At 45.0% G+C, this 12,404-nt stretch overlaps 1 protein-coding gene across 2 annotated transcripts in view; it reads right to left on the bottom strand.

Annotated features, from left to right (window-relative positions):
- The window catches only part of tmtc1 (transmembrane O-mannosyltransferase targeting cadherins 1), a 64,813-nt gene extending 58,874 nt beyond the window's left edge, over positions 1 to 5,939 (bottom strand). Inside the window, exon 1 of one of the 2 annotated variants that reach the window (XM_061714744.1) lies at positions 5,521 to 5,939. In XM_061714744.1, coding sequence (XP_061570728.1) covers positions 5,521 to 5,801 — 281 coding nt within the window. In that variant the 5' untranslated portion in view covers positions 5,802 to 5,939. Of the gene's footprint in view, positions 1 to 5,474; positions 5,496 to 5,520 lie in introns of those variants that run through there. The other variant, XM_061714745.1, reaches the window with a different exon arrangement.
- Positions 5,940 to 12,404: the final 6,465 nt, after the last annotated feature.

Raw genomic sequence — 12,404 nt, 5'->3', positions numbered from 1 at the left:
CCTGTAACTGTGACATCCACCTGCAACTGTGACATCCCCCTGTAACTGTGACATCCACCTGTGACTGTGACATCCCCCTGTAACTGTGACATCCACCTGTAACATCCACCTGTAACTGTAACATCCACCTGCAACTGTGACATCCCCCTGTAACTGTGACATCCACCTGTGACTGTGACATCCCCCTGTAACTGTGACATCCACCTGTAACTGTAACATCTCCCTGTAACTGTGACATCCACCTGTAACTGTGACATCCCCCTCGTAACTGTGACATCTCCCTGTAACTGTGACATCCCCCTGTAACTACACCCCCTGTAACTGTAACATCCACCTGTAACTGTGACATCCACCAGTAACTGTGACATCCCCCTGTAACTGTAACATCCACCTGTAACTACGACATCCACCTGTTACTGTGACATCCCCCCTGTAACTGTGACATCCCCCTGTAACTGTGACATCCCCCTGTAACTGTGACATCCACCTGTAACTGTGACATCCCCCTGTAACTGTGACATCCACCTGTAACATCCACCTGTAACTGTGACATCCCCCTGTAACTACGACATCCACCTGTAACTGTGACATCCACCTGTAACTGTGACATCCCCCTGTAACTACGACATCCACCTGTAACTGTGACCCCCCCGTAACTGTGACATCCACCTGTAACTGTGACCCCCCCGTAACTGTGACATCCCCCCGTAACTGTGACATCCACCTGTAACTGTGACATCAACCCGTAACTGTGACATCCACCCGTAACTGTGACATCAACCCGTAACTGTGACATCCCCCCGTAACTGTGACATCCACCTGTAACTGTGACATCAACCCGTAACTGTGACATCCCCCTGTAACTGTGACATCCCCCCGTAACTGTGACATCCACCTGTAACTGTGACATCCCCCCATAACTGTGACATCCACCTGTAACTGTGACATCCCCCTGTAACTGTGACATCCACCTGTAACGGTGACATCCACCTGTAACTGTGACATCCACCCGTAACGGTGACATCCACCCGTAACTGTGACATCCCCCTGTAACTGTGACATCCCCCTGTAACTGTGACATCCACCTGTAACTGTGACATCCACCTGTAACTGTGACATCCCCCTGTAACTACACCCCCTGTAACTGTAACATCCACCTGTAACTGTGACATCCACCTGTAACTGTGACATCCCCCTGTAACTGTGACATCCACCAGTAACTGTGACATCCACCTGTAACTGTGACATCCCCCTGTAACTGTGACATCCACCTGTAACTGTGACATCCCCCTGTAACTGTGACATCCACCTGTAACTGTGACATCCACCAGTAACTGTGACATCCACCAGTAACTGTGACATCCACCAGTAACTGTGACCCCCCTGTAACTGTGACATCCACCTGTAACTGTGACATCCCCCTGTAACTACACCCCCTGTAACTGTAACATCCACCTGTAACTGTGACATCCACCTGTAACTGTGACATCCACCTGTAACTGTGACATCCACCTGTAACTGTGACATCCACCTGTAACTGTGACATCCACCTGTAACTGTGACATCCCCCTGTAACTGTGACATCCACCTGTAACTGTGACATCCACCTGTAACTGTGACATCCCCCTGTAACTGTGACATCCACCTGTAACTGTGACATCCACCTGTAACTGTGACATCCCCCTGTAACTGTGACATCCACCTGTAACTGTGGCATCCACCTGTAACTGTGACCCCCCTGTAACTGTGACATCCACCTGTAACTGTGACATCCACCTGTAACTGTGACATCCCCCTGTAACTGTGACATCCACCTGTAACTGTGACATCCACCTGTAACTGTGACATCCACCTGTAACATCATCCACCCGTAACTGTGACCCCCCCTGTAACTGTGACATCCCCCTGTAACTGTGACATCCCCCTGTAACTGTGACATCATCCACCTGTAACTGTGACATCCACCTGTAACTGTGACATCCACCTGTAACTGTGACATCATCCACCTGTAACTGTGACATCCCCCTGTAACTATGACCCCCTGTAACTGTGACATCCACCTGTAACTGTGACATCCACCTGTAACATCATCCACCCGTAACTGTGACCCCCCCTGTAACTGTGACATCCCCCTGTAACTGTGACATCCCCCTGTAACTGTGACATCCACCAGTAACTGTGACCCCCTGTAACTGTGACATCCCCCTGTAACTGTGACATCCTACCTGTAACTGTGACATCTCCCTGTAACTGTGACATCCACCTGTAACTGTGACATCCCCCTCGTAACTGTGACATCCACCTGTAACTGTGACATCCTACCTGTAACTGTGACATCTCCCTGTAACTGTGACATCCACCTGTAACTGTGACATCCCCCTCGTAACTGTGACATCCACCTGTAACTGTGACATCCACCAGTAACTGTGACCCCCCTGTAACTGTGACATCCACCTGTAACTGTGACATCCCCCTGTAACTACACCCCCTGTAACTGTGACATCCACCTGTAACTGTGACATCCCCCTGTAACTGTGACATCCCCCTGTAACTGTGACATCCACCTGTAACTGTGACATCCCCCTGTAACTGTGACATCCACCTGTAACTGTGACATCCCCCTGTAACTGTGACATCCCCCTGTAACTGTGACATCCACCCGTAACTGTTACATCTCCCTGTAACTGTGACATCCCCCTGTAACTGTGACATCCACCTGTAACTGTGACATCCACCTGTAACTGTGACATCCCCCTGTAACTGTGACATCCCCCTGTAACTGTGACATCCCCCTGTAACTGTGACATCCACCAGTAACTGTGACCCCCTGTAACTGTGACATCCCCCTGTAACTGTGACATCCTACCTGTAACTGTGACATCTCCCTGTAACTGTGACATCCACCTGTAACTGTGACATCCCCCTCGTAACTGTGACATCCCCCTGTAACTGTGACATCCTACCTGTAACTGTGACATCTCCCCTGTAACTGTGACATCCACCTGTAACTGTGACATCCCCCTCGTAACTGTGACATCTCCCTGTAACTGTGACATCCCCCTGTAACTACACCCCCTGTAACTGTAACATCCACCTGTAACTGTGACATCCCCCTGTAACTGTAACATCCACCTGTAACTACGACATCCACCTGTTACTGTGACATCCCCCCTGTAACTGTGACATCCCCCTGTAACTGTGACATCCACCTGTAACTGTGACATCCCCCTGTAACTGTGACATCCACCTGTAACATCCACCTGTAACTGTGACATCCCCCTGTAACTACGACATCCACCTGTAACTGTGACCCCCCCGTAACTGTGACATCCACCTGTAACTGTGACCCCCCCGTAACTGTGACATCCCCCCGTAACTGTGACATCCACCTGTAACTGTGACATCAACCCGTAACTGTGACATCCACCCGTAACTGTGACATCAACCCGTAACTGTGACATCCCCCCGTAACTGTGACATCCACCTGTAACTGTGACATCAACCCGTAACTGTGACATCCCCCTGTAACTGTCACATCCCCCCGTAACTGTGACATCCACCTGTAACTGTGACATCCCCCCGTAACTGTGACATCCACCTGTAACTGTGACATCCCCCTGTAACTGTGACATCCACCTGTAACGGTGACATCCACCTGTAACTGTGACATCCACCCGTAACGGTGACATCCACCCGTAACTGTGACATCCCCCTGTAACTGTGACATCCCCCTGTAACTGTGACATCCACCTGTAACTGTGACATCCACCTGTAACTGTGACATCCCCCTGTAACTGTGACATCCCCCTGTAACTGTGACATCCACCTGTAACTGTGACATCCACCTGTAACTGTGACATCCCCCTGTAACTGTGACATCCACCTGTAACTGTGACATCCACCTGTAACTGTGACATCCACCTGTAACTGTGACATCCACCTGTAACTGTGACATCCCCCTGTAACTGTGACATCCACCTGTAACTGTGACATCCACCTGTAACTGTGACATCCACCTGTAACTGTGACATCCCCCTGTAACTGTGACATCCACCTGTAACTGTGACATCCACCTGTAACTGTGACCCCCCTGTAACTGTGACATCCCCCTGTAACTGTGACATCCACCTGTAACTGTGACATCCACCTGTAACTGTGACCCCCCTGTAACTGTGACCCCCCCTGTAACTGTGACATCCCCCTGTAACTGTGACATCCCCCTGTAACTGTGACATCATCCACCTGTAACTGTGACCCACCTGTAACTGTGACCCACCTGTAACTGTGACATCCACCTGTAACTGTGACATCCCCCCGTAACTGTGACATCCACCTGTAACTGTGACCCCCCCTGTAACTGTGACCCCCCCTGTAACTGTGACATCCCCCCGTAACTGTGACATCCACCTGTAACTGTGACCCCCCCTGTAACTGTGACATCCCCCTGTAACTGTGACATCCACCTGTAACTACGACATCCACCTGTAACTGCGACATCCACCTGTAACTGTGACATCCACCTGTAACTGTTACATCTCCCTGTAACTGTGACATCCCCCTGTAACTGTGACATCCACCTGTAACTGTGACATCCATCTGTAACTGTTACATCTCCCTGTAACTGTGACATCCCTCTGTAACTGTGACATCCCTCTGTAACTGTGACCTCCACCTGTAACTGTGACCCCCCTGTAACTGTGACATCCCCCTGTAACTGTGACATCCATCTGTAACTGTGACATCCACCTGTAACTGTGACATCCACCTGTAACTGTGACATCCATCTGTAACTGTGACATCCATCTGTAACTGTTACATCTCCCTGTAACTGTGACCCCCCCTGTAACTGTGACATCCCCCTGTAACTGTGACATCCACCTGTAACTGTGACATCCACCTGTAACTGTGACATCCACCTGTAACTGTGACATCCACCTGTAACTGTGACATCCCCCTGTAACTGTCACATCCCCCTGTAACTGTGACATCCACCTGTAACTGTGACATCTCCGTAACTGTGACATCCTCATAACTATAACCCCTTGTAACTACACCTTCTGTAACTACACCCCCTGTAACTGTGACATCCCCCTATCTTTTAAGTTAGGACCCCCCGCCCCCCCTGGAACCATGAACCTCAGTGACGTCACTACTTGCGACCTTTCAAGGTCCCGTTGATGACGGATCTGTGACGTCACTGGCCCAGGTGCGGGGGAACCTACTTGAATGAATAGAATAGAATAGAATAGAATATCCTTTATTTTCTCCCTCAGTGGGGAAACTTATTTTGTTGCAGCACACATATACACACATATAGGGGAGGGGTAAAAGGACTGAAAAGTCAGAAATAAAAACTATATAAAAAAATACAAAAGATATGTATAAAATATGTATAAAATATGTATAAACAGGATATGAACAGTATATGAGGATGCAGAGGATGCACAGAGGTCTGTGACGTCACTAACACCTACTTGAATGAAAGGATGCACAGAGGTCTGTGACGTCACTGGCACCTACTTGAATGAAAGGATGCACAGAGGTCTGTAGGACTTGTGGCTGGTGTTGTCCCCCATCCTCTTGCCCCAGAAGTCGTCGCTGAAGACGCTCCAGAGGCTGGAGCCGGGACGCACGTCCGGGTTGTTGACGATGGCCCACACGTCGTCGTGGACGAGCTCCCCGCGCAGGGAGTTGCTGTAGCAGAGGACGCAGAGCGCCGCCAGGACGGCGTGGCGCGCCCCGGGCTGCAGGGGCGGCAGCCCCGGCACCGCCGGCCTCTTCTCCCGCCACCCAGCCGTCATGGCGGCCCCGGTCTGCCCCGCACAGCCGCCGGGACGGAGCTGCGGACGGACGCCGAAGACGAGCGCATTGTGGAGGGAGAGAGAGCCGCGGACGGAGCGGACGGAGGAGACGCCGAGGGGCCGGGAGGCGGCGCGCTGCCTTCATGGCCCGCCCGGAAATCAGAGACGCGGCAGGGGTATGGTAAGCCCCTGGGTCAGAAAATGGTATTCAAAATACAGGCGGTGCAGGAGAAATGGCAGAAAACAAGAATAAAAGCCACCAAAACAGGAAAAAATGGTTCTTTCAAACAAGTAAAAAAGATTTAGAGGCCTGCATATAAACACTAATTGGGTGAATGGGTAGATTTGTTTATATTTATGTATAGAAATGGGCAGCTAATTATATATGTATGTATGCATGTGTATGTGTATGTACATATATATGTGTGTGTGTGTGTGTGTGTGTGTGTGTGTGTGTGTGTGTGTGTGTGTGTGTGTGTGTGTGTGTGTGTGTGTGTGTGTGTGTGTGTGTGAATATGTGTGTAAGTAGATATATATAGATATAGAGCAGATGGAGTTAATATCGAGATAGTATGGTGTAAATAAGTATATTTATATGGGCATGTGTGTACAAATATATAGAAATACTTAACTATGTGTGTGAGTATAATTATAGTATAGTTAGTTATTATAAATACGTGTTAATAAATGATTAGTGAATGGGGGTAGGATTAAATAAGTTTACGTTTCTTCCTACTCCTTTTTGCACATATAATTAAAATATTAAGTGTTAAAGTATGAAATGCTTTGTTTTGTTGTTTTTTTTTTGTTTGCTTTGTTTTGTTTTCTTATCTTCTCTTTAATTGTTGTCTTTTACATGTACAAAATCAAAATCCAATCAAAATCAAATCATATACACTGTGTTCCGAGAGCATTATTTTTTGCAGCATACACACATTGCATTGTATGCTTATAAAATAAACCTGCAGCTACATATACAGACATGCACCTCCCTGCCAAACCTGCAACTGAAGATTATTTCCAGGTGGCGAGGACTGGAAAATACCTTCCCTGAAGAAGTTTGAGGTCTTGAGTTTGTGGCTCCAACACCATGCAGCAACCTCAGATGAATTTGAGTGGGAACTCGTGTTTTTTTTTATGTTATCCACACTGAACTCTTCTGTGAACGGTGAGTGATGACAATGATATAAAAGCCTCATCAAGACAATGAATGTAATTATTCTTTAAAGTGTTTTACTGCTGGAATCTGCTTTTCTTCTTTACAGACTTGCCCATTCAGTTTTAGTGGCTGTGAACACCAACAGGCATCATTATGCTGTAGAAACCGTTCTTTACAAATGTCCCTGAATGCCACAAAAGCAACGTTCTCTGTCCGCAGGCAGTGTTGGTTGTCTTGCAGCTATAGTTTTTTTTTAAATTAATTACAGAACATGTTATAAAAGTGGTGTTATGTGACTGTGCTGGAAATATTAGCCTGGGTACAGTTTGTTCTGACTAATATTTTGTGGCTCTGTTGTCACACACAGCTGCAATTACCTGTTATGACAACTTTAGTGTTTAGTCTTCATCATTTTGTGGTGTTCAAAGTACTATACATCCTAAAACTCTGTCCCTTCTGCATCCAGACACCTGATGTATGTTTGAGCCACTTGCAAGCAAATGATGTATTAAGTCTACTAAACTTGGATCATCTCTCTACGGAAGAAGAAAATGTCAAGGCTAACTGACTTGGACTCTTATCTGCACATGTTGCACTTTGGCAAACAATTACCAGCACTTCGTGTTTATTGGACCAGCAGGGTGTTTATATGTATTGTTGCATTGTCGACTCTGTTTTTCTGTTTGTCTTCCTCTTTTGAATGTCATGATATGTTTGGCAACTCATTTTCCATAAAGGTTTCAATCAATCAATTCTTAAGATTCAGAATCGATTATCAAGATTTGGTTCGATCTGATTCGATTCCAATATTGATTTGGGTTAGTGTTATTAAAACTGTTTTTTCAGCTGTTGCATGAATTATATGACTGTAATTCTGCAACATATTAATACTAGTATTATATTGAGATTCAATAGCAAGTATTGCAGCTAATGATGCTGTAAGGACCAATCAGCTCCCAGAATGCTGATAGAACTGCTTTCAGAAACATCTGAGGGGCAGAATCACCAAACAGATCCAGGGCAGCAAACAGAGACGGATGAAATTGCTTTTATTTTTTCCCAGATTCCGGTTTTATTTTTTTCCATTTTCGGTCTTTTTTGGGTTTTTTTATTTTTGAGAATTTGGTTTTTAGCATTTTATGCAAATGTAACCCCAAGACAGTACGGTATATAAAGCAATGAAATATAGACAATTTATGCAATTATAACTGAAAACTTTAATGTTTTCATACCTTTAAACATATTCAAAGGCAAAAACATTGTGTCCAACAAAACATCCTTTTTTGGGCATAAACACAAAAATACCAAAAGTTGTAATGTAATGATGGAAAAAAAAAATCGCTCTTTAGACATTTGAATCGATTTTTAGGAATTAATGAGAATCGATTTTGAATCGGAAAATCAATTTTTTTCAACACAGGCCTGTTTGAGTAGATATAATGACTGTATATTGTTCCTGTTATATTGATTGTTTAAAGAGTCCAGTAAGGAAGCGGTGGAGCTCTTTAAATTGTTTTTTGAGATTTTAATTTGAGCATTTAGTGCTTGAATTGTTCTGTTTTTGCTTTATGACATTTGTTTTGGCATTCTTCCTGCTACGACCCAGTGGGACTGGGGAAATATTCTGAGTATGTGACTAGTACAGGCTCATCCTTGGAGATTCCAGTGTGCGAGACTGTGTTCAGTTACCCATCAGTTTCTGGTGGAAGAGCGGTTTGAAAAGCAGTGACAGAAGTAAATGAGAAACAAATGCTAAAAGTTCTGAAATGCCTTTAAATACCTTACATAACAGGGGAGTTAACTTAGGAGAGAACATTTTATAGAACTCGACTGGGTACCCGTCCGCACGCCTGCCGATAGGGGGGGACAAACTGGTCTGTTGTCGCGGGCCCAGGGTAGGGGGGGGGCAGAACTGGACCCTCATTAAATTATGGAATCATTTTTCAAAATGTTTCAAAATATGCCTATTTGTGGAAAAAATATGTAGTATTTGAGTGACATAAAAGCTTGTTATTTGTTTTCTTCCTAATTGTCCTTGAAATAATGGTCAAGAACCCCCCCAACCCCAACACAAAAATGGTTGACCGCTGATCAAAATTTGATGTTATCATTTAATTTGAAGTTCAGTGCGCTCAAAATGTCCGGTCAGCACAACTACGGTGCTCAGAAAAGAAGAGAAAAGAGAAGAAGAGAAGAAGAAAATAGAGGCCTCAGAGATTCTCTACACAAATATTTAAAAAAAAAGGTGGTGACGGTGAAGCTGGAATAAATAAAATCAGCGTAGAGCAAGGTAAGAAACAGCGCAGCCAATCCGGGCGCAGTCGGCCCATCTTAGATTATTTTATCCGGGTCCAGGCAAGACTGTCAGCTGGCCTGCCCGTCCGGGCCTGGCGCTTTCCCTGACTTTAGTTTCTTGACAGCGTTATCAATGTCAGCTGCTGTTATATCACTTTCAAGATTGGATTTATCTGGTTCGTCCAGAGACGGCATCTCAAGACTAGTAAAGAACCCCTCCACCTGTTCACTGTTTCCCTCGGAGGAGGTGTACAAATCCTCACAGAAGAGTTTAAACTGACTGTTAATCCCTTGCTGGTCTGTCACAATGAGCCCCTCACTAGCTCTAACTGCAGCTATAAAGCTGCTGCCGATTGTTTTAGTTGGTGGCATAGAAGCTTACCAGCCCGCTTACCATGTTCATAGTGAGTATGCTGTGATTTCAAGTGGAGGTCTTCGGCATTCTCGCTGTTTAATGTCGAATTCAGTCTGTAGTTATAGAGGGAATGTGCATGACGTCAGAGTGTCCGAAAGACTGAGTGTCAGAAAGACTGAGTGTCAGAAAGACTGAGTGTCAGAAAGACTGAGTGGCAGCGTAAACTTTCAGTTTGAGCAACTTGAAAACATCTAAAATGGGAAAGAGCTGTTGTGCGATTGACTGTACTCATAGATTTAGCAAGAAATCGGAGTTATCGTTTTACAGACTGACGAAAAATAAGCTTAAGAGAGACAAATGGATCGCTGCAATTCACAACTGGATTCCAGACACCGAAATGTGGATTTGTGGTTTCCATTTTGTATCAGGTAATGTTGGTGTAGCACGGTGAGTGCCACGGGGGCCCGACCGACAGGATGGAGAGACACGGAGCTTCGTGCAGAACCCTTTTTATTAGATCAGATCACCAACACACAGTGCACAAGCACCTCACGCCAGCCTTCCACTCCTCCGAACCAGCTCTGCCTTATAAGGCAGGCAGGGTGGAGAGCGCGCCACTCAGGCGGATGGGACACAGGTGCGCGTGTCCCATCAACCTCTCCACCCTGCCACAGTTGGATTTTTGGGTAGCTAACGTTAAACGGTCAAATCATAAAGTTCGTTGTCCTCATCACTTTAATTTCGCCAACAAATCCTGCCTTAAAGTCGGACCAAGCGTCAAGACTTTTGTAAGCCTTTAAGCTTTGCTTCGTGTATTTCCCCGGTCTAGAAATTAAGTATACATACATATATACATATATATACATATAAATATCAGGAAACTGGATTTGTGGCCAAATATTAATGTCCATGGACCACTGGTTCTTGGGGTAACTGTACCAAATATTAATGTCCATGGACCACTGGTTCTTGGTAACTGTACCAAATATTAATGTCCATGGACCACTGGTTCTTGGTAACTGTACCAAATATTAATGTCCATGGACCACTGGTTCTTGGTAACTGTACCAAATATTAATGTCCATGGACCACTGGTTCTTGGTAACTGTACCAAATATTAATGTCCATGGACCACTGGTTCTTGGTAACTGTACCAAATATTAATGTCCATGGACCACTGGTTCTTGATAACTGTACCAAATATTAATGTCCATGGACCACTGGTTCTTGATAACTGTACCAAATATTAATGTCCATGGACCACTGGTTCTTGGGGTAACTGTACCAAATATTAATGTCCATGGACCACTGGTTCTTGGGGTAACTGTACGGGTCACTGTCAAGTCCAACTGCCTTTAATTTAAGCCCATAATCGGCTGTTATCCCGTCTTCTCCACTAGTTGCAGCTGTTTTTGCTGATGTTTTGCCACTCAGTGTGAGTAAGGGGGCTGGTCCAGTGGGGAAGTGACGTCAATGCAGACCCTTTATATTCTCTCCCTATGTAACTCCTCAGAAGGTGCTGTTGAATGTAACTGGTCAATCGTTTTAATTCAATCCCTTATTTCTATGGTACGCTTTGATTTCCTCTTATTTTCACTTACCTGATATGAAATGATTTTTTCCCCTCACGTATGCTTTTAAGGTTTCCCACAGAGTGGCGTAGCTTGTCTCTGGGGATCCATTAATTTCAAGGAAGAGGTTCATTTGAGCCTCTATGAATTTAACAAAATCCTGATCTGCCATAAGTCTTGAGTTGAGACGCCATGTACGCTGGGGCCTGGGGGAGCGAGTTTTCTGGAAAGCGAAGCTTCAGTAAAACTGGACTGTGGTCCGAAATGACTATACTGTCACTCTCCACCTGTGTTATTAAGGGAAGTAGTTCACTGTCCAGTAGAAAATAGTCAATCCTGGAGTATGTTAGATGCACCGGTGAGTAAAAAGAAAACTGTTTGGATGACGGGTATCTAAATCTCCAGGGGTTACACACACCATATGCCTGGAGAAAATAATGAATGCATTGTGCAGATTTATTGATTGTGGTAGCTGTAGGGCTAGAGCGATCCAAAGTTGGGTGTAGAACGCAACTTAGGTCTCCTCCTAATAATAAGTTATATTTGTCCAAGTTAGGTAGGAGTGAAAAGAAATTGCTGAAAAACTGTACATTATCCCAGTCAGGAGCATACACATTCTTGATCATACAAGATCACAGGCATATTAAATAATTTGCCCTGAATTATTATGTACCGACCGTCCCTGTCCTTTATAATAGCCTCATCTATAAACTGTACATTTCTATGCATAAGGAACTCCCCTACTTTTGCTGTTAAGAGTGGAGTGATAGACTTGTGTAAAACCTCCTTTGCAAAGTTTAGGACGGTCCTCGATTAGCAGATGGGTTTCTTGTAAGTATGCTATGTCAGTTTTAAGTTTGCGTAAGTGTGTGAATACCTTATTTCGTTTTACAGGGTGATTTAGTACATTCCAACTTGTCAGTATTGAGTCCACTCTGCCTACAGTATATTACCTGAAGCCATCACCAGAGCCCTTCAGACGATGCCATTGAACCCCCTAAACATGTCACCAATTGTGTCGAAAGAGGCATAAGACCTCTTGCACTTTTTGCACCCCCGTTTCTGGCAGTGGAAAATAAAAGGATAGGAGGCAGAAATGAGAAGAAAGAAGAGAAAAAGAAAAAAAATATTAACACAGTCAATCAATGAATCAAATAAAATGTAATCTCTCTAACTTCAGATACATTTGAAATAATTTAACTGTTGATTCATCCAAACTGTTT

This window comes from Cololabis saira, chromosome 23, assembly GCF_033807715.1.
Source record: "Cololabis saira isolate AMF1-May2022 chromosome 23, fColSai1.1, whole genome shotgun sequence".
NCBI classification, from domain to species: Eukaryota; Metazoa; Chordata; class Actinopteri; order Beloniformes; family Belonidae; genus Cololabis; species Cololabis saira.
Note: the sequence above shows the minus strand (reverse complement) of the source record. Positions and strands in the feature narration are given on the sequence as shown.